The sequence below is a fragment of the Amphiura filiformis genome, chromosome 13, assembly GCF_039555335.1.
Source record: "Amphiura filiformis chromosome 13, Afil_fr2py, whole genome shotgun sequence".
Taxonomy (NCBI): Eukaryota; Metazoa; Echinodermata; class Ophiuroidea; order Amphilepidida; family Amphiuridae; genus Amphiura; species Amphiura filiformis.
In genome coordinates, this window is record NC_092640.1 from 21,269,816 (window position 1) to 21,296,052 (window position 26,237).

General features: G+C 37.8%; 1 protein-coding gene and 1 long non-coding RNA gene across 2 annotated transcripts in view; one reads left to right on the plus strand and one right to left on the minus strand.

The window, feature by feature from the left end:
- Window positions 1-9,407, plus strand: part of LOC140167479 (uncharacterized) — a 28,982-nt gene extending 19,575 nt beyond the window's left edge. Inside the window, exon 4 of the mRNA XM_072190785.1 lies at window positions 9,074-9,407. Coding sequence (XP_072046886.1) covers window positions 9,074-9,407 — 334 coding nt within the window. The remainder of the gene's footprint in view (window positions 1-9,073) is intronic.
- On the minus strand, window positions 487-5,344 carry LOC140168103 (uncharacterized). The gene is made up of 3 exons (XR_011861147.1): window positions 5,227-5,344; window positions 3,872-3,990; window positions 487-595 (listed from the first exon to the last, which is right to left on the minus strand). It is a non-coding gene; the product is annotated as an uncharacterized lncRNA (long non-coding RNA).
- Window positions 9,408-26,237: the final 16,830 nt, after the last annotated feature.

The following is a 26,237-nucleotide window of genomic DNA, read 5'->3' on the forward strand; positions in this document are numbered from 1 at the left end:
ACTGAAAAGCATGTTTTTTAAAGTTATCTGGTATCAGTATTGCTCATACCACCTAATCCATAATCTCCCCGAAGTTGTAAACATGATACGTTTAAACTCACTTTGGACCCCTACATTTTACCCTGACCCGACCCCTGCAACAAATTTAGTGACTCCCCAGAAGAGAATGAATGCCCTGTATACCCTTGCTAAATGTTTGCATTGAATATGTTATTGTTATGCAATGTTTAAACCTTTTTTGGGGATTAGGGTGAACTTACCCCACCATATGGGCGAACCTGCCCCAATATGGGGCAAGTTCGCCACTTTGCAAAACTTTTTGTTTGCTCTATCCTGTTGCTATTGTAAGCCCTATAGTTCTGGGATTGTGGCCGTATATAGCTAAGACATAGGGCTTTCACATGGGCTAATCAGGTCATCCCTAACCTTAAAATTGACATCGCTAGGCTTTTCAGAAAAAAATAGGGCGAACACTCCCCGCTCTCCCCTACGGCTAGCGAGTGATGCGACAGATAACAGATGCCAGCTGTTGACTTCCAAACCATCATCCTCTTTGTCTTTCACGAAACCAGTATCCTCAGTAGTACTGCTGCACCTGGAAATTGGAATAAAATAAAATAATAGCCAATGATTAATTATTACACATTATTATCAGGATTATGGTATCTAGGCTGTTTGTGTGCCTTAAGGGGTACTACACCCTGCCCAATTTTGTGCCTATTTGTGCATTTTTCTCAAAAATTATAGGGCATTGGGGACAAGTAAGATATGTATATTATAGGGGCAAGGACTACAACTACTGCACTGGAAATTTTATATCAGCACAGACAACAGTTGTGGAGTTACAGTCAAAAATGAGAGAAAACCAATATTTGATCAAAAAATCAATAACTACTTGCTTTGAGTTGCTGAATTTTCAGTACAGTAGTTGGGAGTCCTTGCCCCTATACATATCTTACTTGTCACCAATGTGCTATAATTTTTGCGAAAAATGCAAAAATAAGCACAAAATTGGCCAGGGGTGTAGTACTCCCTTAAAGCCTTAACCCTAACACCAGTAAAAACCACAAAATACCACGATGAAAAATTCATAACATGCATGCATCCCAGGGTCTGCGATGACGCAATCAACCGAAGTGTGATATGCTCACGGAATTGCTGGCCGGGCAGCAATAACCCGAGCAGCTACCGGTCCGCGATCGTTCGCTTGGCATGCGAGGGGTCAAAGGTTCGAATCCCGGGGTGCCAAGTCAAAATTCTTCTTCTTCTTGAAAAATTCGGATCTTCTCTGACTGCCGATACCAAAAAGCATGGGTCAATGTTAGGGTTAAAAAAGATGTATTTTTCCAGATTAGAGTGTCCTCTACCCCTAACACCAGTAAAAACCACAAAATACCACGATGAAAAATTCATAACATGCATGCATCCCAGGGTCTGCGATGACGCAATCAACCGAAGTGTGATATGCTCACGGAATTGCTGGCCGGGCAGCAATAACCCGAGCAGCTACCAGTCCGCGATCCTTCGCTTGCCATGCGAGGGGTCAAAGGTTCGAATCCCAGGGGTGCCAAGTCAAAATTCTTCTTCTTCTTGAAAATTCGGATCTTCTCTGACTTCCGATACCAAAAAGCATGGGTCAGTGTTAGGGTTAATGTACTATCTTTTTAAATTTTTAGATTTTCCTTCCAAAATGATAAATTATTGTAGCAGAGTCATGATATGCTATTTCAATAGGTGTGAGGTCAAAGGTCATAAAGTCAAAAGTAGTCACTTGCAATCATTTTGCAATTTTAATTTTTGGGGCGCCCTCTACGGAGGCGTCCCACAATATTGGCATGTACTTGTGAGTAGCTTCTAATTTCAGTCTTACTAGATTTACTCCGCAATTGTTGTGCTATTTTGCTAAAATTATGCCCTTGCTCAGAAATAAATCCACAATATGCTTGGATTTTATTTTATTATTGTTTTCTGTTATGCACAGGATAAAATGGTGTGCGTATATTCTTTGTTTAAAAGACAAAATTAATGGATTTGTAAAAACACCAAATAAATCGAGACCTTTGACCTTTGTAACCACTTTGACCTTTGTAACCAGTTTACCGCCTCTTAGAACCCGATAGACGGTGACCAACACTTTGGATTACAATAGCCTAATCTGAATGGCATAGTCCAATAAGCTCAAATAAACAATCATAGTGCAAAATTTGACCTAACTTGCAGAGTATGAGTTTTTGTACCCAAAGTTTCAAAGTCAGGCATCTTATCAAGATCAAGATAGTGATAGTGACATAACAATTAACACGCTTATCTTACCAAGGTCTTATCTATCTGCATGGGGTAATTGGAAATTATGGTGTAGCCTATTTGTTTTAAGGATGAAACAACTGGCTCCTTTTGCATGGAAATTAGAACAAATTACTATACAAGCTGTATCAAAAGTTTGGTACCCAGCAGTTTTGATAGTAATTGAAAAGCCTGGTTCTTCCAAATGCAATATCAGGTCCCCTTAAAATGATAAAATGATCAGACCATAAATCTTTTGTGACTGTTTATGACATTAATCAACAAATTATGCGGATCCTAGATGTGTCGAGGATGTTATGTTTATGAACAAAACGTTACGTTTGTGTTTTCAACATTGTTAATCATTGCTACGTGTATGTTAACAAATGAAAGTTCTGTAATTATTTTAATTCTTCAATGCTAAGTTAGTAAGTATTCTTTTGGATATCATCAAATTGTAAATCTCTAGTCAGATTTTCAGTGTGTTAACAACTATGTATCAAAGATGTTACGTTCATGTACAAAACATTAACGTTCTTATCTTGTAAACATTGTATACCCATATAGCTACTTTTGAAGAATGAATGTTCTGTAATTGTCTTTTATCCTTCATCTCTATTAGATTTTCAGTGTATTAGCAAGTAGATGATGTATATGTATCACAGACGTTATGATGTATATGTATCACAGACGTTATACATTCATAAAACTTTTCTTTTGGTCAACATAGGGTAGATCCTCTTCTATACTATCCATCATATACCCCCTGCATAACGAAATTCAACAATATTCAATATCCAAAGCAATATCATCACTACAATATGCCCCAAAATTGAACTCCCCACCCCACATAATCGCAAATTGACACGACAGCTTCATTCCAATTCAATTTATTTCATCCAAAACGGTCCTGTGATACACCTTCCCCAATCAAACACATTTGTCTTGCATTTGATCATCTTCTACTCTTCCCTAGAAAAAATCATTATGATACCAAATCCCCGGGACCAAATCTAAACACCATGCCATGGAATTCACCATATCACGTCCAAGCTCACATAATTTGGGCGCCCCATTCCTTTTTTAAAGGAATTTTTATTTTTTATGAACTGTGAGAGCGGAGACAGATTTAAAGCACTAATCTGTAATTTACTAAGTCTACTAGTCGTGCATAGTTTCATGGGCATAGCCATCTTTTTTAGTAAGGAGGGCAAAATAAAACTTAGGTGGTACACAAAAAAACTCTGCATTGCAAAAAAAGTTGCATCATACAATTATACATAGAGAGGTTGTATGTCTTTGAGCTTCTAAAAAGGCTTTATTGGGACGTAGCACGCAAAAATTTCGTATTTTACACTATTTTCGGTCATGATCAGGTTAATTTCGGTAGAAAAGGGTTCCTTGTCCCTTTTCTTTTCTTTTGCCCTTCTGATTTTCTCTTTTATTTTTTGTCAGAGGGGCACTTTCATTTCATATATACCTGTCGTGCCTGAGAATTAAATATAGGAACACATAGGAATAAGGTATTGGCATTTTGTGTGGTGTGCTGCACCCCCTTGGCTACAACTTTGTAAATGAAATTACTTACATCCTCCTCAATAAGGAAAGCTGTGCTGTTCGGTTGCAGGTGCTTTGCTTCAGCGTGTGTTTATAGTTCAGATTTTTGGAAGATATGCCTTGCAGAATGGACCTTTCGTGTGCCAGTTTCTGGAAAGACAATACAGTATGACATTGTAATTAAAGCCATTGTAACATTTGCTAAGGGGAAAGCGCTGAATATTTTTCAAAATTCTGTTTTTACACGATTGCTTTGTAAACATATAGTAGGCCTACATACTCTGCAAAAATCAAGACTTTATGTTTGCTCACTTGCTGTGGGTTGGGATTGAGACTGAAGATGAAGTCAAAATCATATTTTCCTATAGACGAATCAAATTTCACGCATTCCTGCACCTCAATGGCGGCCATAGCCGCGACAAGGACCAAACTATCTCACCTAAAATGTGAAATGATGCGCCCTTGAAGGATATTTTAAACTGCATTCTACCACCCGTGTTACACGCAGACAAAAGAATGATGACAGTTTACAACACAAAAGAATCTCACATCAAATTTTAAGCGGGTTTAATCCACCCAATTGGGCACTCACAACACCTGTTTGGTGCATGCATGGACCCTAATAAGGCCAAATAAAAAAATAAACATGTTTCACGTCCCTCCCGCTTCCTTTTTGAGGTTTCTTCAAATATATTTTTATTTTTTGAAATTCTGTTATAACTTTTCAAAATATATGTCTAGGAAGTTAGGATGCTTTCTATAGCCTTGTTAAGATACAAGAAACATGTTAGGAAGGTTTTGTGATCATTTGAGGGGTGTAACTCTCCTCCTTTTTCCAGGCATTATTGTATACGCTAAAACACTGAGCTCTAAGTATGGCTATTTACACCAATTTTGTGATAAAAATAGAAAATAAAAAGACCCCTCTTCCTCCTTTTTTTTCGAAAACCCGGACGTGAAACATGTTTTTTATTTTACTTGGCCTAATGGCCGACCAAATCCTGACCATGACTTGGCTCGTTGGATTCGTCTATACTAGAGCGAATCCTCACTGCCAGTTAAAATTAATGTTGTGTCGTTTAGTTTTACTTGTGCATTAAAAAAATTAATGAGTTATAAGGGAGCGATCGTTATTTATGGCAGGGGGGAATGGGTAAATTTAGGGGGAACACGAAATTTTTTGTGGTCTTGAGGGGGAACCTGAAATTTTAGTTGAACCAGGAGGGGGATTGTTAAATTTTAAATGGAGAAAATTGGGAAAACAAGGGGAACGCGAAAATTTTGAGCGGACGCGAGGGGAACGCGAAATTTTTGTCGATATTTTTGCCAAAACACCCATTCCCCCCCCTGCCGTAAATAACGATTGGTCCCTAAAAAGAAACTCACCTTGCAGAGTCGAGGTACAAACAACACACCCAACATACTCAGCCAGGAGAACGGTATACACATACACGACATACACTGTATTGCAATGATCATGAATGTACAGTCATGACAGTGCATGAACATGATCTGTGTGATGCAGTGGTGAATGGGACAAATCTCGTCATGTTTTCGTGTAGTCCGAGGGTGCTCTGACGATAACACTCCGATCGCCAGGCAATCTACGTGTAGTAGGCCAGTGGGACAACGAAAACGCTACGTGAACGAGCTAGTTTTCGTGGTATATTCGATGTCCGTGGCCTTAAACTGTCCTTATCCATCATGTCATTTGCTTCTCTAAATATTCAGTGAATTGAATACTAATATTACTATTGCAAACTAGTCCAAGCACGTCGCTAAAATGAGGCAAATAATTCGATTTTCGCAACTGGATACTTCTGTCAGTGTTATGACTGTCGCAAAAACAGCTGATCGAGGTCAGAGGTGAAATCTGTCAATCAAACTACTTTCGCGCATGCGCAAATGGCACACCTGAACTTAGGGAAATATTTTACCGAAGGCATTGAGGTGGTGTGGGTGAGACGGCAGGACAACACACCATATTCTGCCTCTTCCATGAGATGCATGAGGGCTGCTATACAGCGTCATCTGAAAAGCGCACCGTACAATCGTACTTTCAATATAATGTCTGACGCCAGATTCAACCCGGCAAATAAAGTATATACTGGCAAGCTGAAGTTGATAAAGAGGAAGGTGGCCGCCCACCAAAGCACAAAGGCAACATTGCGGAAGGAGATCTACGCAAGATGATGGATTCTGAAGCACTGGAACCCTCTAATCCAGTTGGGTTACAACGGTTAGTTTTCGTATACATAGCACTGCACTTTTGCAGACGTGGTCGGGAAGGCCTCCATGAGCTGACCAAGTTGTCGTTTGATTTCAAACAAGATGACCAAGGCATAGAGTATGTCACAATGGCTCACCTGGAGGCAACCAAAAACCATCCTGGGGATCTGGTTAACGATCCGGATAATAACAATGAGCGCCGCATGTACGCAACCGGAGGTGAAAAGTGCCCAGTAGCTACTCTGCGCTTTTATCTTAGTAAGCTACATCCAAAACAAAAAGCCTTCTATCAGAGATGCAAACCCTTGCACAAAGTCAGATACTGTGATCCTACATGGTATGAAAATGCCCCATTGGTAAAAATTATTTGGGCAACTTCATGGCAGCTATATCTGAAGAAGCGGAGTTGAGCAAACGGTACACCAATCATTGTCTCAGGGCAACGTGTATTGCCACTCTCCTTCATGCCGGCATATCCAGAAGTGAAGTGCGATCGCTCAGTGGCCACAGGTGTGACGCAAGCCTCGACAGCTATGCCCAACCCAGTGGACAACAGAAAAGAGCTGCATCACATCTGCTGCAAGAGGCCATGGGACATGACACTGCGATCTCTGTAGGCCCACATTTATCAAGCTCAAATTCAATTGGAAATTTTCCTTCCAGTTCCACATCCATGACATCCCAGGCACACACAATTTCAAGAGCCCCGCCTAGCCCCAGACCATTGAGACAAGTTACCAACCAGATTGTATCAAACCCCAACAGCAGTCATGTTAGTACTACACGTAGTATGTCCATATCATGTAGATCAACTCCTGCAGCTCAAAGTCAAAGTCAAACTTCTGTATCGAGTGCAAGTAACATGAGTACTGAATTCTCTGCACTGTTCAGTGGGTGCACGTTTTCTGGGTCAGTTGTCATAAATATCAACAAGAACTAAAATTAATCAAATATATCAATCTAATTAACATTATCCAATATAGTAACAAGCTTACCTTAAAAAGTTACATTTTAAGCTTCATGATCGTACTCTTATTAAGAGTCTTAATCCGTTGAATTTTGATCTTCACTTTGTATTATATTCACACTGATGCACATGCATGATGTTGTTGCATTTCACGTGTTGAAACAGCTGAGTTGAGAGAGCCAAGTTCATGTCTCTCCACTGCCAAACTTGAGTATCAAAGCAGTGTTGACATGAGAACAAATAAATCATAATTTTCTCTTAATTTTCTTCGTGTCAACAGACAGTTTATTGTACCTTTTCTAGTCTACATTTTACTACACAAACTGCAGACAGACAAACGCACTCAACCCGCGAACCGTTCATGGCCATGTCCTGTTGTTGTTTACCACTTTCGAAGTTCCGAGTTTCAAATCGACGTATGTTAATAGGAATCATTCATTTTTGTAAGAGGGGTAGTTTGTAAAAGTTTGTAAAATCATTAAAAATAGTAAACTTAAATAAAAAATATAAATATTGTGTTTTAAAAATCATAAGAATTGTGTTTTAATAGAAAAGAAAACTAATAATCCTTAGTGCAAAATCTGCGATCTCATTTTAACCAATTTTCAATGACTCATCATTTCCCCCCTTTACGAATAATCTATTGACCCAATTAATCGATTATGGCTGTGACGTAGAAGTACATGCTCATCTCGCATCTTGCCAATGTAAAAGATGTTTCGAGTCTTATTTTCACTGCATTTTATTTTCATTTTAATTTTCAGCAAATATTTGACAAATATTAATAATATTTTTGAATAAATAGAATGTTGGGTATGTATGAAAGGGGTTCATTCATAGGATTGAGGGCATGATCGTTGTTTATGCCCTTGGCTGGCGCCTCGGGCATAAACAACGATCATGCCCTCAATCCTATGAATGAACCCCTAATTTAATACAATATTGAAAAAACAGTTGGTCATCGGGTTTCGAACTCGGATCCCCGGATCCGGAGTCGAACGCCGAAACCATTGAGCTGCGGGACTCTGATATAAATTGCTGTGTCGAAGTACATTATTTATTTTATGAATGGGTGCATCGTCCGGAAAGAACAAAAGAATTGTGAAAAACTTGATTTTTTGGCGAATGGGGCTCAGAATTTTTATGTAGGGTATCTCAGAAAATGCTAGGGTATAATTGGAAGTAAATCTGAAAAAGTAGTGTGTAGGTGATTGCCCGCTAGTGCTGTAGCCTTGTCCAAAAATTCTGGATCAGCATTATTTTCCACTAATTTTCGCTATGAAATACCGGGTGAAATGAAGCAAAAGTGTTTGTTTATTATTAAACAATGGTTGACTGTAGGATTGGTGTCCCTTTTTGAATTAATGAGTTGTCAAGATATTACATTTGGGACTCTAAATAACATTAAACATGGTTTTAGATACACTTTGTACCCAGCGAAAAATATCATAGAACAATAGAAGTCAAGTGTTTTAATGTTAGGTGTAAATATAGTCTCGCGGGAGCATCTTATTAGTCTTCTTTAACAGTCTTTTTTTTAAAAACTTGCTGGTCACGGCTACCGCGTGACTCTAATAAATAATTGATAAGGTGTCCTGGGTCTCTACAGTCTGATCCCTGCCCTGTAATTCAAGAAAATCAGTGGCGTTCCGTGGCCGCTCATACCCGAGTGGCTGAAGAAAAAGTGCAATTTTGCCGCCCTGCCCTTCAACATCCCGAAAAGGCCTGACCCAATTTGTTTTCCCATGGGTTGAAAAATTGAAGAGAGAAAAAAAGGGATAATAAGCGCTAGCAACCTAAAAACAAAGCTTTTTAAACATTTTTTTTTACAATTTTCCGCCCTTTTTTCAATAACTCTCTTTTCGCCGCCCTTCCTTTTAGCCGCACCTGCTTTTTAAAAACCGGGGGGGCGACCCAAATATGCGCATGAAAATTCACGCGTAATATGAATTTAACAAAGAGAAGAATCGCAATTCCACATTTTCCCAAAATCTAATTATATAATGTGTTTACATAAATTGTATATAATTATTTCAGGAACAAGAACACAGAGCAAGTAATCTCCCCTTACGCGACTTATCTACAAGACACGACTGACGATTCAAATAACACAGAGGAGCAACAGTATCCTAAAACAGGCATCTCCTCATATTCAACTTATGTACCAGACGCGGTGGAAGATAATCCAGAGCAGGAAGAATATCATAAAACAGGCATCTCCTCATATTCGACTTATGTACCAGACACGGTGGAAGAATCGGATAATCCAGAGGAGGAAGAATATGACGATACGGAAATAATACCCCATGACAATATGGAGTATGAAACCGTAGATGACAAGGACAAACCGTACTACCTGGAGGTGTACTGATATTTTGCGCACTAATTTTTATCATATGAATTGTATATATTAATCAAATCTGAAGACTCAGAAGTTAATGACTATTTACAAGACAGTTTGGGTTTTAGTGTTATTTTATTGTCTCGTCTGAACTAAGTTCAGAAGAAGACTTATGTGGCCACTAATGCCTAAAATTATTGTTTTATTGGCGTAACATAAAAATTGTATAAAGTCGGGATTTTTATTATTATTAACTTTTCAGACTGCTACCTGTTTTTGAATACTAAAAGATGGTGATACACGCAGGATATCACGAGATGGTTAAAATGCATTTTTCTTTTCAAATGGTTTCAAACTTCTTTGATCCATACATACTATATAAAGTGCGCTACAAAAATGGGTGGTTTCATTCAAACTCGGGTTTGATGTAAGCAAATACAACAATATTATTTTTTAATTTAGGCGTTCGGAATCTGCTCTTTTCAATGATATTTTCATTACAGCAGATTATTTTAGATTTCGTACAAAAGCGCCACAAACAAGTGTTTACTTCTTTTTGAATCACCTTGTATGTACATAATAATCTTTAACAGTAGCGTAGCCATCATTTTGAGACAGGGGGGGGCACATAATTAAAATTGTCCTGATGGCTGAAAAATGATTTTAGAAAAAGGATGGTCCCAAACCCAGGGTCCTAAAATCAAATTAATTTTAACAGTTTTTGCTTTCCAAAATAATATGAGTATAAAAGGCTTTTACACTGAATTAAATAAAGTCTCAAACATTCATTTTACTTTTGCAAGTATTTTTTTAAACAATGATTCGGGGCAATGTCACCAGCATTTAATGTAAGTGTTCCACCCCACCCCCTGTTTGGCTACACCGCAATTATTAAGGACGGCTTCAAAACTCGACCGCCGTTGACCGCCGGTTTCTATTGTTCTAAACAATGTAACGCGGTTCAACCGCCGGTCAACCAACGGGCGAGTTTTGAAGCCGCCCATATTTTGAATTGCTTTGCTTGTATGTAAATGCACGTAATTTACTCTTCTCATCTTGTCAATGTGATTTTTTCCTTTAAACCATTTTTGCGGAGATTTGTAAAAGAATTTCTAGCCCCTAATTTCATCAAATATTGTTACACAATTTGGATGTGTACGTCTCTGATGATGCCATTCTGATATTATAATTAAAACAATTGTATCACAGCTGTATTTTGATTGCTGCAGTCTTTTTTGTACTTCAAAGAAGTCGGATTAGAGTCTGAAATCAAAAATTTACCTTGTGCAATGCTATGGTAAATCAGAAATCTTCAAAGACCTTGGATTAGAGAGTCTGGATTCAAAATTGAACCCTGTGTAATGCTATGGTAAATCAGCTATATAGTATTGTCACAATGGGGGACCAATATTGTGTACTTCAAAGAGGTTGGATTAGAAAGTCTGGACTCAAAATTGCACCCTGTGTAATGCTACATATGGTAAATCAGCTATATAGGATTGTCACAATGGGGGACCAATATTGTGTACTTCAAAGAGGTTGGATTAGAGAGTCTGGACTCAAAATTGCACCCTGTGTAATGATATGGTAAATCAGCTATATAGGATTGTCACAATGGGGGACCAATATTGTGTACTTCAAAGAGGTTGGATTAGAGTGTCTGAACTCAAAATTGAACCCTGTGTATAATGATATGGTAAATCAGCCATATTGGATTGTTACAATGGGGGGGGGGGGGCAATATAGTGTACTTCAAAGAGGTTGGATTAGAGAGTCTGGACTCAAAATTGTAGGCCCTACCTTGTGTATTGCTATGATAAATCAGCCATATCGGATTGTCACAATGAGGGGCCAATATAGTGTACTTCAAAGAGGTTGGATTAGAGAGTCTTGACTCAAAATTGCACCCTGTGTAATTGTATGGTAAATCAGCCATATTGGAATGTAATACATGGGGATCAACATAGACTATGACAATCTTTGATGTAGCTTGGTTTCACGTTACTATAAGCTTTAGTTTTCTGCCACAGTGCAACACACTTTAAATCAAAGTTTGCTTGATGCATGGTCAAATATCCAGGGGTACACTAGTTCCCCCCCCCCCCCCCGTCTCCATGGGATATACAAGTGGCAGGTAAATTCTTGGATTTGCACCCCTACTCCATCCATGTTGTCCCCCAGTCAGGACACAAATCACTGAAAATCCCTCTATTTTGGGCATACATTGCATACATTTTAGGCGAATTTCCATTTCTTGTCCTTCCATCCCAAATTACACCACTCCTCCCCCATTCCATCTGAAAAACAAAAGTTCCTGGTACCACTTCTTGTGCTCTGGTGTATTTTGGTTTGCTTGGTGCATGATGCACTTATGGTCCATGGGAAGCCCGATTCGACCTTTGTGGCATTAAACCCAGTTAACAGGATATTAATCCCCGGGATTAATCCAGTAAATCGATTCAGTAAAGCAAATAAGCTCATGCATTCGATCACTAACGACAACCAGCTTCGGTCGATTACCGGCAGCTGCAGCGTGTGTAAACTCTAATTTGCATAGAGGCTGTACGTGAAATTATTGATTGGCTCCAAACAAAGGATTTGAACCGGTGCACCGTAATCATGTCGCAGTGCAGTCCATTAACTAAAATGTTGTCATCAACCTATTTGATCGCAGTGCATTGTTATGTGTGTGAGACGAACTGTCGCGGTTGATTGCAATCAAACAAACGATGTCTTATGTATTACTTTGTTCCGTGATGAAAATCGTGATGTTTTATTTAATCACTCTCGAAAAAAGTATTTCTTTTGTAGGCCTATTACTTTGTTTTGTGATGAAAATCGTGATGTTTTATTTCATCACGCTCTAAAACAAACGATTTCTTATGTATTACTTTGTTTCGTGATGAAAATCATGTTTTATTTCATCACTCACGAAAAATTGATTTCTTATGATGAACCGTGATGTTTTATTTCATCATCACGCTCTAAAACAAACGATTTCTTATGCATTATATTTGTTTTGTGATGAAAATCGTGATGTTTTATTTCACCACGCTCTAAACAATAATTATAGTTAAATGCATTTTAAGAAAAAAATCTTATTAAAACAGTAGGCCTATGTTGTTTAGAAAAATGTAGAAAGTGATGATGATGATGATGATGATGATGATGATGATGATGATGATGATGATGATGATGATGATGATGTCTCCAAAAGTGTCCCGGGTTTTTTGTCTTGCCCTAAATCGTGCGTATCTATTAATAAGGCACTTCAATAATCAATAATCAGTCCGTGACGGCCTCCACTAACTAGCTACTAACTTGGGTTATGGGCGCTGAATTTCATGTTCACTGTCACTTACTCATCAGCGAAGTACGACCCTTTTTCAACCACCTACAGTACCCAATTTCGGCATACTATGTAAGAAACTCATCATGATGATCGAACAGAGAGTACTTTAAATGTAGCTTGTACCGTTTTCGTGTGGCATTCTTCAGAAGTGAGCGGTCCGTTTACCAAAATTTTCGGTCAAATCTCCATTCAATTAACACGGGACGTTGGCTAGCTATGTCTTGCCCTCACTCACTATTTTACCAAAGTACGAATATTTCTGAGCATCTAACCTAGCTGTAATTTTAGGTCATGTTAGAGGAATATATTTGCTAGAAGTTTTTGAGAGTACTTTTAATATTGGCCGGTTATTTTTCACACATTGACGTTAACTAGACAAATGCCTATTCTTCTAACATGGCACGATTTGTACAGGTCACAGCTCAATGGTGAGAGCACTGTGTATTGTGTATAGGAAAACGGACAGTAACTGCAGTATGGGTTATTCCCGTATTTGGCGGTTTTCGGCTGGGCGCGATTACCTGGCTGATGGTGACTATACCCACCAAGTTTCATGCCCATACGACAGTTTTTAGTAATTTGACCTCAGCTGACCCCTGAATGACCTTCCATAAATATGGCTCTAAATGTTGACTGTACCCACCTAGTTTCATGCCCATACGCCAGGTTTTAGTCATTTGACCTCAGATGACCCCTGGGTGACCTCGGATGACCCCGAAATGACCTTCCAAAAATTTGGCTCCAAATGTTGACTGTATACCCACCAAGTTTCATGCCCATACGACAGTTTTTAGTAATTTGACCTCAGATGACCACTGGGTGACCTCGGATGACTCCGAAATAACCTTCCAAATATTTGACTCTAAATCCCAGGGGGGGGCACTTACATTATGTGATGGACACCCAGTTCCGTTCCGACCATTAGGCCAGGTAAGGCGGTCGCCTGGGGCGGCAAACGCAGAGGGGCGCAAAAAAAGGGCGAAAGAAGAAAATACGGGAATGGAGAAAGAAAAGGGAAAAAATGAGAGCGGATAAAAAGAACAAATGGGAGGAAAAATAAAACGGGGCGAAAAGAGAAACAGAAAACAGGGCAGAAAAGGAAACTTACTGGCATAGGCGTAGATCTGGGGGGATGGGGGGTAAATCCCCCAATATTTTGCCAGGGAGGATGGTCCACATAATCATCCCCCCCAATGTTGACGCCTGTATGTGGGTTTCTGACCAAATTAACCTCATATTTGTCCATTTTAGCCCCAAAAGTGCAAATTTCGCGCGCACTTATTCAACTTTTGTACCATATTTAATCAGTTTAGCTTCAAAATTGCATAATTTTTCGCACGCTTCGCGCGCATTTGTAAAATAGACTTATTCTGTCGCCAAAAGGTACTGGATTCACTGATACTTTTTCAACCACATCCATACGTGTCAAAAAGAAATCTATACTCCTCCTTTATTTCAAAAATCCGGACGTGAAACATGTTTTTTATTTTATTTGGCCTAATATTAAATATCATTATTGTTATAATTATTAATTCATGAGGTTCCTTGAACTGATTAATTGATTATTATATAATTTCAAGTGATATTTATTTCACAATCGTAACCACTGTATATATGAAGCTAAACGAAGCTTAAAAATATAGGCCTACTTGAAATACGTACAGATACAGAGGATGATTTAAGGAAGCCCCATCGTGCACTGCAAAAGTATTATCACTTGAGTTTCAACTGCCACTTTACTTTTCAAATCCCATTGAATTCTGTGCAAAAGATGTTGTTTTAAAATTGTGTGTGTGTCATTATTACTTGGTCGATTTCAGATTAAAAATGACGTGTGTTTAAAGGATAATTCACACCTTCTGTAGATAACATAAAATGTGAAATCGACCAGCATGTTCATAGCTTTTTAAATGTAAATATAACTGTACAAATTCAAATTTAACCATGCACTTCTATGCAGCATAGCAGTGGTGTCATGTTACTCATGCTGCTGACCTGCTGCACACTTAACCCAGTGCATGGGGTGTTGGGTAGTGTTTAAATCATCCTCTGGTACAGATATGAGTACTTGCGAAAAGTAGGGATTGAAGTAACAATGTTGAGGTTCGTTTGTTACATGCATTTTGTGCGACCGTTGCCGGTTATTCGTTAATAAAGCTCTTTTCCCACCCGTCCCGCTTAGCTATGAGAAATCCGCTCTCAACTATTAGGGGCGTTGAATGAGCACGAAAAGAATCGTCCGCACGACTCGACGTGCGAAGTAAATATCGTATTTGTATACTCATGAAATGTAATGAGTAGGATTGGATGCTCTTGAATGCTCAGAATTTATAGTTTTATGACCTCAGATAACATTCATCTACTCCGACGTAGGCCTATAAATAAGGTAGCTGAAGTGGTAGTCATGATAGTTTTGTCCATAATTACAGAAACGGATGGGTACCAATCATTTCGATACAGCTTTTACGGCGATTCCTGTTGCCTGTGAAAGGAAACAGTCCCAGGAAACAGTCCAGTCTGATGAAACAACTACCTATTCCAGAAAAATACAGCAATAATTTTTTGGGAAAATATTATCGAGTGCTGCCAAATGAAACATAGCTCAATCATAATCATTCATTTAGTACTAACTGGAGATAAATGAAATAGTTCACTATTTTACTAATGTCCTGCAAAAAGAGCCACAAAAACATGCATTTTCGGCATGTTTTCTGAATATTGATTCACAAAAAGCAAATACTTGCAATAAGTCTAAGCATTCATCATCATTTTGCTCAAACTGTCCCTTTTTGTGTTATTTTAATTAAATGATTGGTTATAAAAATGAAACATGTCTTTTCCTATATTAGAATACGTAAATTAAAATTATTAGACTTTGTACAAATCTTTAGATTTAATTGTCACAGCACGTGAAAAACACCCTAAAAATGCATGCTTATGGCCCTTAATTCATAAATTTGGCCAAATAGTGAATTTAAATTTTATTGCCAGTTATATAAGACTAACTAAGGATTAGGATTTAGCTATGTTTCATTTGGCAAAACAAGATCATATTTTTTTTTATTCCAAACAATTAGTGCTGAATTTTTCTGGAATGGGGAGTAGTAATGTAATGAAACGTCACTAAATATGTGAGTCTAAAACCGTCATTTATCTTGGAAAACACAAAGACCTATATTAACAGGACATGCGACCCAAATAAAGGAAACAATCCCGGGGAAACAGTCCAGTCATAAAACCACTATAGTGTAGTAGTGAAACGTCACTAAAAATGTGTGTATAAAACCGTATATTATCAGGACACGCGACACAATTTCGACATGGAGTCGGAAGTGATGTGATTATTAACCCTACAACACGCCATGTATCATTTTTCATTTAAAGTAACATCACCATTTACCTGCAGAAAAGTTTCCATAAAAAATCCCGGGATAAAAATAAAGAGTAAAACAAAAATAACTACCCAGTTGGATTGGTTTCTATATTTTCAAAATCATGTTTTCAATTGAATTTAAAAACGAATTTATGGCATGCATGAGACCAGACTCATATCATCAAAGACACCGATTTCATATCTGTAGTTGACTTCATGCTTGAATGAGCACACATTCAATGAAAAAGTTCACTAATTCAAAAGTTGCAAAAGTTAATATCAAGTACTCGATTATAATGCACGTTTTCATGATACCGGGTGCTCGATTATAATCCAAGTGTACTTGCTAATACTGGGTGCCCGATTAATGCAAGTTTTCCTGATACCTGGTTATAAGTGCCCGATTCTGCTTGACCATCCTCCTGTAAAAGGATACTCATTTTTGCGACTTTTGAAATCAACAATCTCTCCATTCATTTGTGATAACTCATGCATCAGAACACCTGTGGGATTAGAACCACTAAAGTATTGGCGTGTCAGATCTTTGGAAGTGTCGGAATTCTATAAGAATTCCGACGGGTGTCAGAATTCTGGAATTCCGACAGCTGTCAAAAAGTTGGAATAATTTTGTAACGTCGGGTTCATGCTATTTACTTAATCAACGTTTAAAGGGATATGCTGGTGGGGGTCTATGTACAGTGTGGAAGAAGCTGAACATGTAAAATACTTGGATCACCTAAAGAAAAGGGTTCTTTACATGCTTCTGATACTTAAATTGCCATGCAGAATCCCCCTTTAAATCATTTTATCGATAATACTGAAATCCCTCATTATAATATTATAACGTTTATCCTACGCAGCCGCACTCAGTTGAGTTGGTGTTGGTGACGCGCCACAGAAATGTCTTGATGTTTTATTTCTACTTTGTTGCAGAAAATTAATTAGCTGTCAAATTTCAGGAATTTTACAGCTTTTATTGTCAAAATTCCAAACATTTTACAATTCCAACTTAAAAGTGATAAAATGAATAGATACAATAATTAAGTTAATAAATAAAACAATAATTAATTAAATAATATAATAATAATAATAATAATTAATTAAATAATAAATAAATAAATAAACAAATAAATAAAACTCCTAACTTATTTATCTACAGATATTCTATTATTTATTTCAGTGTTCTAAATTTTCAATCCCTAATTTTTGACAGTGAGAATATTGTCAGAATTCTGGAATTCCTAATATTTGACAGTGGATATATATATTGTAAGTATTAGTAGGATGCATTTTAATGTCACTTATTTTAATAGTAAGCCTATTTAAAAATTGTCCCAAATATTTGACCAATTTTCAAAATTTCAAAACATCTGTCAAATTTTAGGAATCGGTAGGAAGGAATAGCAGGAATAAGGTTTATTTGCGTACTTTTTATAATTAGAAGAACTTATCCTACATCATTTATGACAAGCACGGTCTGGCAGCATGGACCAATCAGTGTCCTTCTAACTGGCATTTACACAAACAGCACGGAGGTCACTTGTTCCTGTTTCGTGTCAAATGACACGAATAGGCACCATTCCAAGATATTGACAGCGCCCTCTCTCAAAATTCCAGAATTCTGACAGTTCCAGGTTTCTGACCACCCCGTTGTCACACTTTTTTTTTATCGCTTATAGACGAATCCAGTTTCACACATTCCTATCCTATATCTCAATGGCTGCCAAAGTTGGGTCCCCGTCGGCTCAATCTTACCTAAAATGTGCCTTGGAGGATATTTAAACTGCATTTTATCACCCGTGTTACACGTAGACAAAAGAATGATGACAGTTTACAACACAAAAGAATCTAACATCGATTTTTAAGCGGCTTTTTGGTGTTGCGGGGACCATCATGACCATGACTTGGCTCGTTGGATTTGTCTACACACTAACAACTACGGGGTTATATTTTCCGGGGTCATTTTGAATTGACCACGTTTGGGGTTGTTTTGACCCTTCAAGGGGGTTGTACTGTTTTAATTTGACCACTTTCACGAGGTCATTTTAGCCACGACGAACGTGGTCAAAAAACTTAGTGGTCATTTTGCCGATACCGTCGCGCATTGATATCAGTTTCAATCTTCCGCTTTGAAAATCTCAATTCATAAATGAGTTTAAACATGAGCTGCAATTAATGTTTGTTGATTAATAAATAAAACTAATTTTTTGACCGAAGTTACCCAATTTGTCAACTTTATAATGACTTGCATTTCGGAACTATTTGCACACACGGTGTGCATCGGCTCACATGGTCACATCAGCGCCATATTTGTTCTGATTGTGCAGCTCAGCGGATTGTCGTGGGTGCTTGTCTGCATGATGGAATATGAAAAGTTAATTGAAAAGTGAGACTGCAAGGATGCATAGACCCTTGTCTATGCACGCAGATTTATTCCAATTTCATGCTGTCGTGGCTGGCGTCTTGGCTGCAGTTGTTATAAGCTTATATCATGTAGGGGAAGGTGGGGCATAACGGAACACTTAACTTTGAGGATGCTCTGTGACGTCACCATAAGTAATATGACTGTAAAAATTATATGTTCAGTTGAAGTTTGTATTTACCTTTAATATACCATTAACCAATATAACTTGAATCTTACAATTTTTTATAAAATAAGCACATTGCCCCACTATCGGGGCAAAACGGAACCCCCCTATGGGGCAAAACGGCACCCTGGGTGTAAACTTATATCAGTTGTTCCATCTGTAGGCCCTAGGCCTAGTTATATGTAGGGTATGTGCAGGTAATATGGGACAGCAGGTAATATGGGACACCTGTTTTCATTTTTAACAAAAAGTAGCTTAGAGAAGGTAAACACTTTAAGTTGATTTGTTAAGTCTTTAGAGACATCAATTGTGCTTCTAGAAATGCAGTTTTGGAGTCTGTGTATCAAACTCTTGGAAATCAATGCCAAAAAGAGTGAAATTGCCCAAAAAATTATGTCGTTTTTTTGGCCTGATATAAAATCAATGACGTCACATTTTATGATTGTGTATCCAAAAACTCTGGTACTGAGGGGGCATTTGTCATTTTTATGATCTTTAGGTGATGGGTTAAGCTTATCAGCAGGTAAAATTCCACTGACAAGTGGCACTTTCCTTTATAAATGATTATTTTCTCTGATTTTCAACTGAATGGGTGCAGGTAATATGGGACACATAGGAAATTGTGTGCATTGTCAATGCGAAAAGCAAAACTATTTAGAAAATTGAATTTTCTTGTAGAAATTTGCATTTAACATTCAAAATCATGTAACAAAAATGTTTTTAGAACAAAAGAGTGATTTTCTGAACTTTTTGATTTTCACCATAGAGATAACATAGTGTCCCATATTACCTGCACATGCAGGTAATATGGGACACTATTTGACGATGACGTCATTTTGACGTCATAGCGTCCAAACAAACATAAAAACAAGGTAACATTGCCTGTTTTATTAATCTTAAAGGACAGGTTGTTCATCATAACAATCTCTTGTGGGCATATCTTCTTTAGTTTTTATGCAAATAAGCTAAACGTCCTTAATGGCCTATATTCAGTTACAATATTAAGTAGGCCTACCATCTCTGTGGAGTGAGTGGTTAACTTCTTATAGGACTAGTAGGCCTATAATATGTATGACCAATATTTGATCAGAAAGAAATATTCAGTAGGCCTACCATCTCTGTGGAGTAAGTGGTTAACTTTTAATCATTAATTCTATCTGTAGGTCTAGTTATATGTCTATGTTTCAGCGAAGTGTTTACCATGTTCGAGTAGGCCCCTAGATAACGCCTACATTTCCTTGAGTGAAGACAAGTTATGTCCAATTGGGGCAAAACGGAACCCATCTGTGGGACAAAACGCCCGGGGCAATGCCCCACACCAGCTCACACCTAGGGTTCCGTTTTGCCCCATACCCGATTTTTTAGAAATAGGTTGCATGTATAATACATCGTAGCATATAGGCCATGCACTTAATACAGCTCATGGCTAGTACCTTCGTGTTTACAATATACACAATTATTTGGGAATCCGATATTAATGAAGTAAAATTTCAGCGCATTAAACATCTACATATCTTACACCAGACGGGTAGTAATTTTTTGACTCGATCTTGCTCGAATGTCAGTGGATTGTTTCAGATAAAATTTTTGTTGTAAATCCTCGTAGCCATACTTGTGTTCCTCAATATAATTTGCAAAGACGGCAGTATTGCGAAGGCCTATTTTTCCAGGTGGTTCCGTTTTGCCCCGGGGGTCCGTTATGCCCCACCTTCCCCTAAGCTTATAATACGTGAACTGTCATAGGCGGTGACTGACTGTGTGTGAGTGTGATACACAGATGCATTTTGCAGTTTGCTGTTTATGTAATGCTTTCTCTGTGCAGAAACACACTTATGTCCTGGTGGGACCAGCATGACCATAGGCCTACTAAAAAATCCAAACAACCCCTAAATGTGGTTATTGAGTAACCCTATAAAACAACCCTTTCAAATGGGTCATTTCATTTGACCCCGAAATGAGGTCATTAAGTAACCCAATAAGGCAACCCTTTTGAAGGGGTCATTTCATTTGACCCCGAAATGTGGTAATATTTTGACCCCAATGGGGTTACTATTTGACCCAAATACGTAGTCATTGCAATGACCCCGACCAATGGGGTCAAAATGACCCCGTTAGTGGTATGGTGTTTAGTTGATAACTATGCTGGGGTCAAAAATGACCCCGTTTGGGTCATTTTTTGACCCCGTAGTTTTAAGTGTGTATATAAACGCTATAAAAGGCACTGGCTAACCCGCTTGCAAGCGTTTAGCAGGTGCCTGTTTTGCCCGCCTTACCTATTTTGCCCGCCGCATCCGAGCACTAGGACTAGGATTAGGGTTAGGATTAGGGTTAGGGTTAGGGTTAGGATTAGGGTTAGGGTTAGGGTTAGGGTTATTCATTGGCATTATACTAGTATACCGTGTGCACGCGCTTTATTCCGTAAACAATAAGTATGATAAATAGACGGCTTTCTAGCACAACTACTTTTATAGCATAGTGTGTAGTGCCTCGACTATGGATCGAAAGGTTGCTGGTTCGAACCCCGGTGGATCCTTGGTAGAATTTAAAATCTAACTTGTTTCGTTTCTTTTTATTAAATAAGAGGAAATAATAGCCTAAGTAACTCCTCCAATGGAACGCAGCACAAGGCAACGCTAGTAAGCATTTCGTAAGGTGTGAAGAGGCACGCTTCGTAGCGCTTGAACAGGTAGGCCTACCCGTCAGATATCGTGAAAGTGTGACAAGAGGTTGTTCTGACGCAGCCTGTCAAAAACTTGGAATTGTCGAAATTCCAGAATTACAACAGGGGGCGCTGTCGCAATTCTAGAATTCTGACAATTCCAAGTTTTTGACAGGCTGCGTCGGAAACCTGAACTATCGAAATTCTGGAATTTTGACAATTCCAAGTTTTTGACAGGCTGCGTCAGAATCTTGGAATTGTCAAAATTCCAAGAATCTGATGCAGAGGAAGCATTGTAAAACATATTCAACATACGTTCATAATACTGAATTAAACAATGGACGAAATCGTTCTATAGTTTTTTTAACAACATACAAAAAACAATTGACTAAATTCCAGTATAGGGGAGACCGGGGATGGAAGTTACACGGGGACGTTGTTACACCTCTCAGTGTGCCAAGCTGGAATAAGAGAGGGCAGGCTAACTGACATCCATATGTTGCCTACACATCACTGGGGTATACTGCCAATCGCGAGCTTTCTCCATTGTTCTACTAAAAGTTCAGTCAAAAAACTTTTTGTCCTTGCCTAGTAACTTTCTGACAAAACTGTAATATTGTAATAGCTCTAACGACAGGTGGTGCATAATGCTAGCTTGTTATGGTAAATATAGTATGTGTATAGGTCACTAATATATCCCCGAGTCATGATCTGTAATTCTGCTTCAGTGTTGTGTTATAATGGCGTATGTGTGCAAAACTCCCTTTGGGGATAGTTGTTACACTGTAATAACCTACCCCATGTAACAACCTACCCCAATTACATTTTACATGTGTTGAACTAAATTTTGTTTCAATTTTCAGGTTTAAATATTTCATATGTTTCCTGTGTATTTGCTTTACCTAGAGCTGCAATTGCTCTACTGTTAATGATGCCAAGAACCTGGAAAAGGAAGAGAGAGAGGGGGGGGGGGGGATACCTCTTAATGTAATGGAAGCTGCTGCCCAACGTGTGTTGGAATATGGTGATTCTTTGCTAGTTGCAGCGGCTGACCATAATATAAGAGCATCATAGTTTAATATAAATGAACTTATTATAGAATAAAAATGACCTAAATGATTCTAAAGGCCTATAAAAGGTCCATAAAATTTTGTAACATTGTAACAACTTACCCCGCATGGTGTAACAACTTACCCGGTATGCGGGGTAAGTTGTTACAAAAAATTACCTTCATTAGTTAATTAGTAGTTAATTAGTTGTTTGATGTTTTCATGTTTTGTATGCCCCAAGGTTTAGTAAACATAACGTGCTAACCACAGACCCAAGATGGAGTGTTTGAGTTCTTTCATTGGAATTATATGGGGCAAAATGTAAATTTTGTATCGTCCATCCCCGGTCTCCCCTACTTTCCCTCCCTCTACATTATTAAACTGTAGGCGGCAGCAGTGGCGTAACTAGACATTTTCATTTGGGGGGGCAAGCGGGGGCAAACATAATAAATGAGGGGGCAGGAATCCAGCACCTTTTGGCGACAAAAGAAGTGTATGGTACAAATGCGCGCGAAAATTTTTGGCATATTGAAGCTAAACTGGTGACATATGGTAAAAAAGTGGAATAAATGCGCTTCGCGTGCAAAAATTTGTGTTTTTAAGGTTAAAATGACCAGATATGAGGTTAATTAATAACTCTCAGAAGTAGGCCTACTTTAACTTTTTCATTTGGGGGGGGCAAACAGGGGCAAGGGTTCAAAATGGGGCTCCAGCCCCCCCCCCGCTGGTTACGCCACTGGGCGGCAGTCATTCACTTTTAGGCCTAGGCCTATGTGGTTCTCATATCCGTTTCAATGATGTTCCGTACGGCACTAGCTGGGAAGGCCGCCCTCTCCCACCCCACCATCCTGCAACCCTAGCTGCCCGAATCCAAACGGTAGCTTAGTGCGCCTCTAACATTTTATACAACTAAATCGGGGGTTTTCCCCTTCAGAATATCACTTTAACGTGGATAAAGAAAATAGCATGAACCCGATGTTACAAAATAATTCCAACTTTTTGACAGCTATCGAAATTCCAGAATTCTGACACCCGTCAGAATTCTAGAATCCCGACAGTTCCAAAGATCTGACACACCACTGTCTTACTATTATAGTAGGCCTATTCAATCTGCTGCGTCTCGTACTTCCCTTCTCTCCTCTGCTGTGTAATACAATTGAATGAAAAACGCCATCGTGGTATATTTGCGAGATTTACAACTACAAAGTATAGTATCAACTAAACGTGAAAATAAAATAGAGGGCACAGAAATCAAATAATTGTATAAATGTTTGACGACGGTGTCGGTCAGATAATGTGGTATATTTTATTGACAGTTAAATTGGAAATGTGAAAATGTTCCATTTGATATGAAATCTTCTGAAGCTTTTTTAGCCATAGATTGTGGCTCAATTAACCATGGGTCCATGAATGAAGATAGCTTATAAGGCCCTTCACAATTGTTTTTGAGTTTACTGTTTCGGACGCATCCAAAATAGAGAATTGCAAAATATTTAATTATTTGATATTTTTAATTGACATTTTCTTTGTTAAATGACATTTTAATTACATTTATTTGCTACTTTCTTACTTTGATCATCCAAACTATGATGCTGAACAAACAAAGAACACCTTTGCATTATTATCATTGTATAAAATCAACCATAATTGCAATATATTTAAATTAAATAATTGATAACTAATCATTAAAATTTACCCCTTCCTTTAAAAAAAAAATCTTAAACAGTAAACTAAGAAATTAATGTGAAGGGCGTGCGAATCTTGATAGCTTCTGAAGATAACTTATAATAGAGCATGCGAGTTTTGATATCTACTGATAACTCTCTCGTTGTGTCTCAGCCACAACGAGAGAGTTATCCCGGGGACTTAAGTTGAGTGCCCACTGTGAACTCAGGTAGTGCAGTGGTTAGACTCTGCACCGGTATTCCAGCGACCGGGGTTCAATTCCCGCTGAGTCCTGATTTCTTTTCTCTCAAAATTGAGCTTTTACTTGATACCAAAATCTGCATTTTGATGGGGTAAAGTGGGGGATGAGGCTGTCAACCAGGTTACCCACCTTTAAATGTATTCTTCAAAAGAAATAACTCCCCCCTAAAATAACAAAACATTTCTTTGCATAACTTGACATATATTTTGTTGATTTGAAAAATTCAAAAAGCTGTGAATAGAGGAATCGTTTTGCAACCCTCCAAGAGTTGTTTCATTTGCAAAAACAATATTTTTGGTCAAAAATAATCATATTTCCAAAAATGATGCTTTCAGAAAAAGTTGCACTTTACGAAATTATGTGCAAAACATTTGCGATATTAATGTTAAGGTTGATTTAATTCTTGGTTTTTTCCTTAACCTTTCTGTCTCTGATCCTTCAGGCACCCATGCAACCATAATTCAGTGCAAAACAAAGATTTGTTGAACTTAATTTTGACGTAAAATGCGATTTTCTTTGAAGTTTTTAATCAGCAGTTGTTTCAAAAATGTTCAAATCACTAGGAAAGAGAAATGAGCTCTCCGCTCATACATTTGACCAAAAGGGTGAACATTTACCTGTATTGGGTTGGTTGAACCATCTTACATTTTGATTTAAAATGACTGCTTTCGTGGATAAATGTGTAACACTCCTGATGTGGCCACAAGAGATTGGCTGTTACTTGGCTGGATACTGACTTTCTACCTCCAATTTATGTTGGCCATTTCTTCTTTTCATGTACGCCTTTATTCAAGAGAGCCGTTGCTATAGATCTTCGCAACTGTTTCAGTCTGCCATTTACAAGTAAATTTTTCATCTCTTCTAGCTAACGAAAGAAATAAGCATCACACTACAAACCTTATTTCTACTCCTATAGTGATTTTACCAATTTTGAAACACCGACTGAAAATCCCATTCATATCAAAATTCATGTCAATGAATCATTGTTTTATACTGAATGGTGATTGCATGGGTGACTGAGTAATTGGATACATAAAATTTAAGAAAATAAACCTTACAATTAAATCATTGAAAACATTGATCACGTTGATTTGTACACTACATGAATAGGATGTTGAAAAGTGCAACTTTTTCTGAAAGCATCATTTTTGGAAAATGTGATAATTTTTGACTAACAAAAATGATTTTCAAAAAAGAAGAAAATTGGGAGGGTAGCAAAATGATTCCTCTATTCACAAGTTTTTTCAAATCAACCAAATGTATGTCAAGTTATGCAAAGAAATGTTTTGTAATTTTAAGGGGGGGGGGTATTTCTTTTGAACCCTTTATTTGTATAGACGCATTAAGGGAACTGGAATGAGCGTTTTGAACGTTTCGACAGTGTTTTTTTGTGGGACATAAGAGCACATCAAACCTATCGAATTGCATTCTGAATACGAAGAATGTCTTTCTGATATCAAATAATTTTCATTTTATGAAATTCACGATATAATACAAATTTTATGATAAATTATTAAAATTTGATATTTTTCACATTTTTGATATATAACAGTCCTCGAAGTAAATTTTATAAATTTAATGATATATTCTTAAAGTGTATGTAGCTGGGAGAGGAAAAGCCGACGATCAATTGAAAATTTTGGCCTTTCATATTGAAGATATGGATTTTTTCCCAAAAAGACCTAATTTTTTTTTGGTGTTTTGGGAAAAAAATCCATATCTTCAATACGAAAGGTTAAGATTTTCAATTGATCGTCGGCTTTTCATCCCACCTACATACACTTCAAATATAAATCATCAGATTTATAAAGTTTACTTCGAGTACTGTTAAATATCAAAAATATCAATTTTAATGATTTGCCATAAAATGTGTATTACATTGCGAATTTCAAAAATCAAAATTATTTGATAT